Source organism: Haliaeetus leucocephalus, unplaced genomic scaffold, assembly GCF_000737465.1.
Source record: "Haliaeetus leucocephalus isolate CR32 unplaced genomic scaffold, Haliaeetus_leucocephalus-4.0 Scaffold110, whole genome shotgun sequence".
Taxonomy (NCBI): domain Eukaryota; kingdom Metazoa; phylum Chordata; class Aves; order Accipitriformes; family Accipitridae; genus Haliaeetus; species Haliaeetus leucocephalus.
In genome coordinates, this window is record NW_010972546.1 from 2,849,319 (window position 1) to 2,849,676 (window position 358).

Below are 358 nucleotides of genomic sequence, written 5' to 3' on the forward strand. Positions count from 1 at the left end.
GGGGCGGCGCCCGGGGCCGGGGCTCACCTGGTCTGCGAAGTAGATCTTCTGCTTCCCGTAGGCCTTCTCACGGACGCGGCCCTGCTGCGCCAGCTGCTCCAGCGCCTTCACCACGGCCTGCAGGACGATCGCCGTCAGCCGGGCCGGGCCCCGCCTCGCCCCGGCCCCGGCCCGGCCCCGCTCACCGCCTTGCCCAGCCCATGCTCCCGCTGCAGGTTCCCGAAGGCGTCCTGGGCGCTGTACGGCCGGTTCTGCTCCCGCAGGTACCGCAGCAGGATGGCGGCGGCGGCCCCTCCTGCGGGACAGCCGGCCAGTCACCGCGGCCGCCCGGGACCGCGACGGGAGGGCGGCAGCCGCC

The 358-nt window shown here is 77.1% G+C and overlaps 1 protein-coding gene across 1 annotated transcript in view; it reads right to left on the reverse strand.

Annotated features, from left to right (window-relative positions):
* Positions 1-358, reverse strand: part of PSMC3IP (PSMC3 interacting protein) — a 3,334-nt gene that overhangs the window by 1,718 nt on the left and 1,258 nt on the right. Inside the window, exons 3-4 of the mRNA XM_010585734.1 lie at positions 186-295; positions 28-117 (exon numbers count right to left, since the gene is read on the reverse strand). Of these exons, the coding sequence (XP_010584036.1) occupies positions 28-117; positions 186-295 (200 nt within the window). The remainder of the gene's footprint in view (positions 1-27; positions 118-185; positions 296-358) is intronic.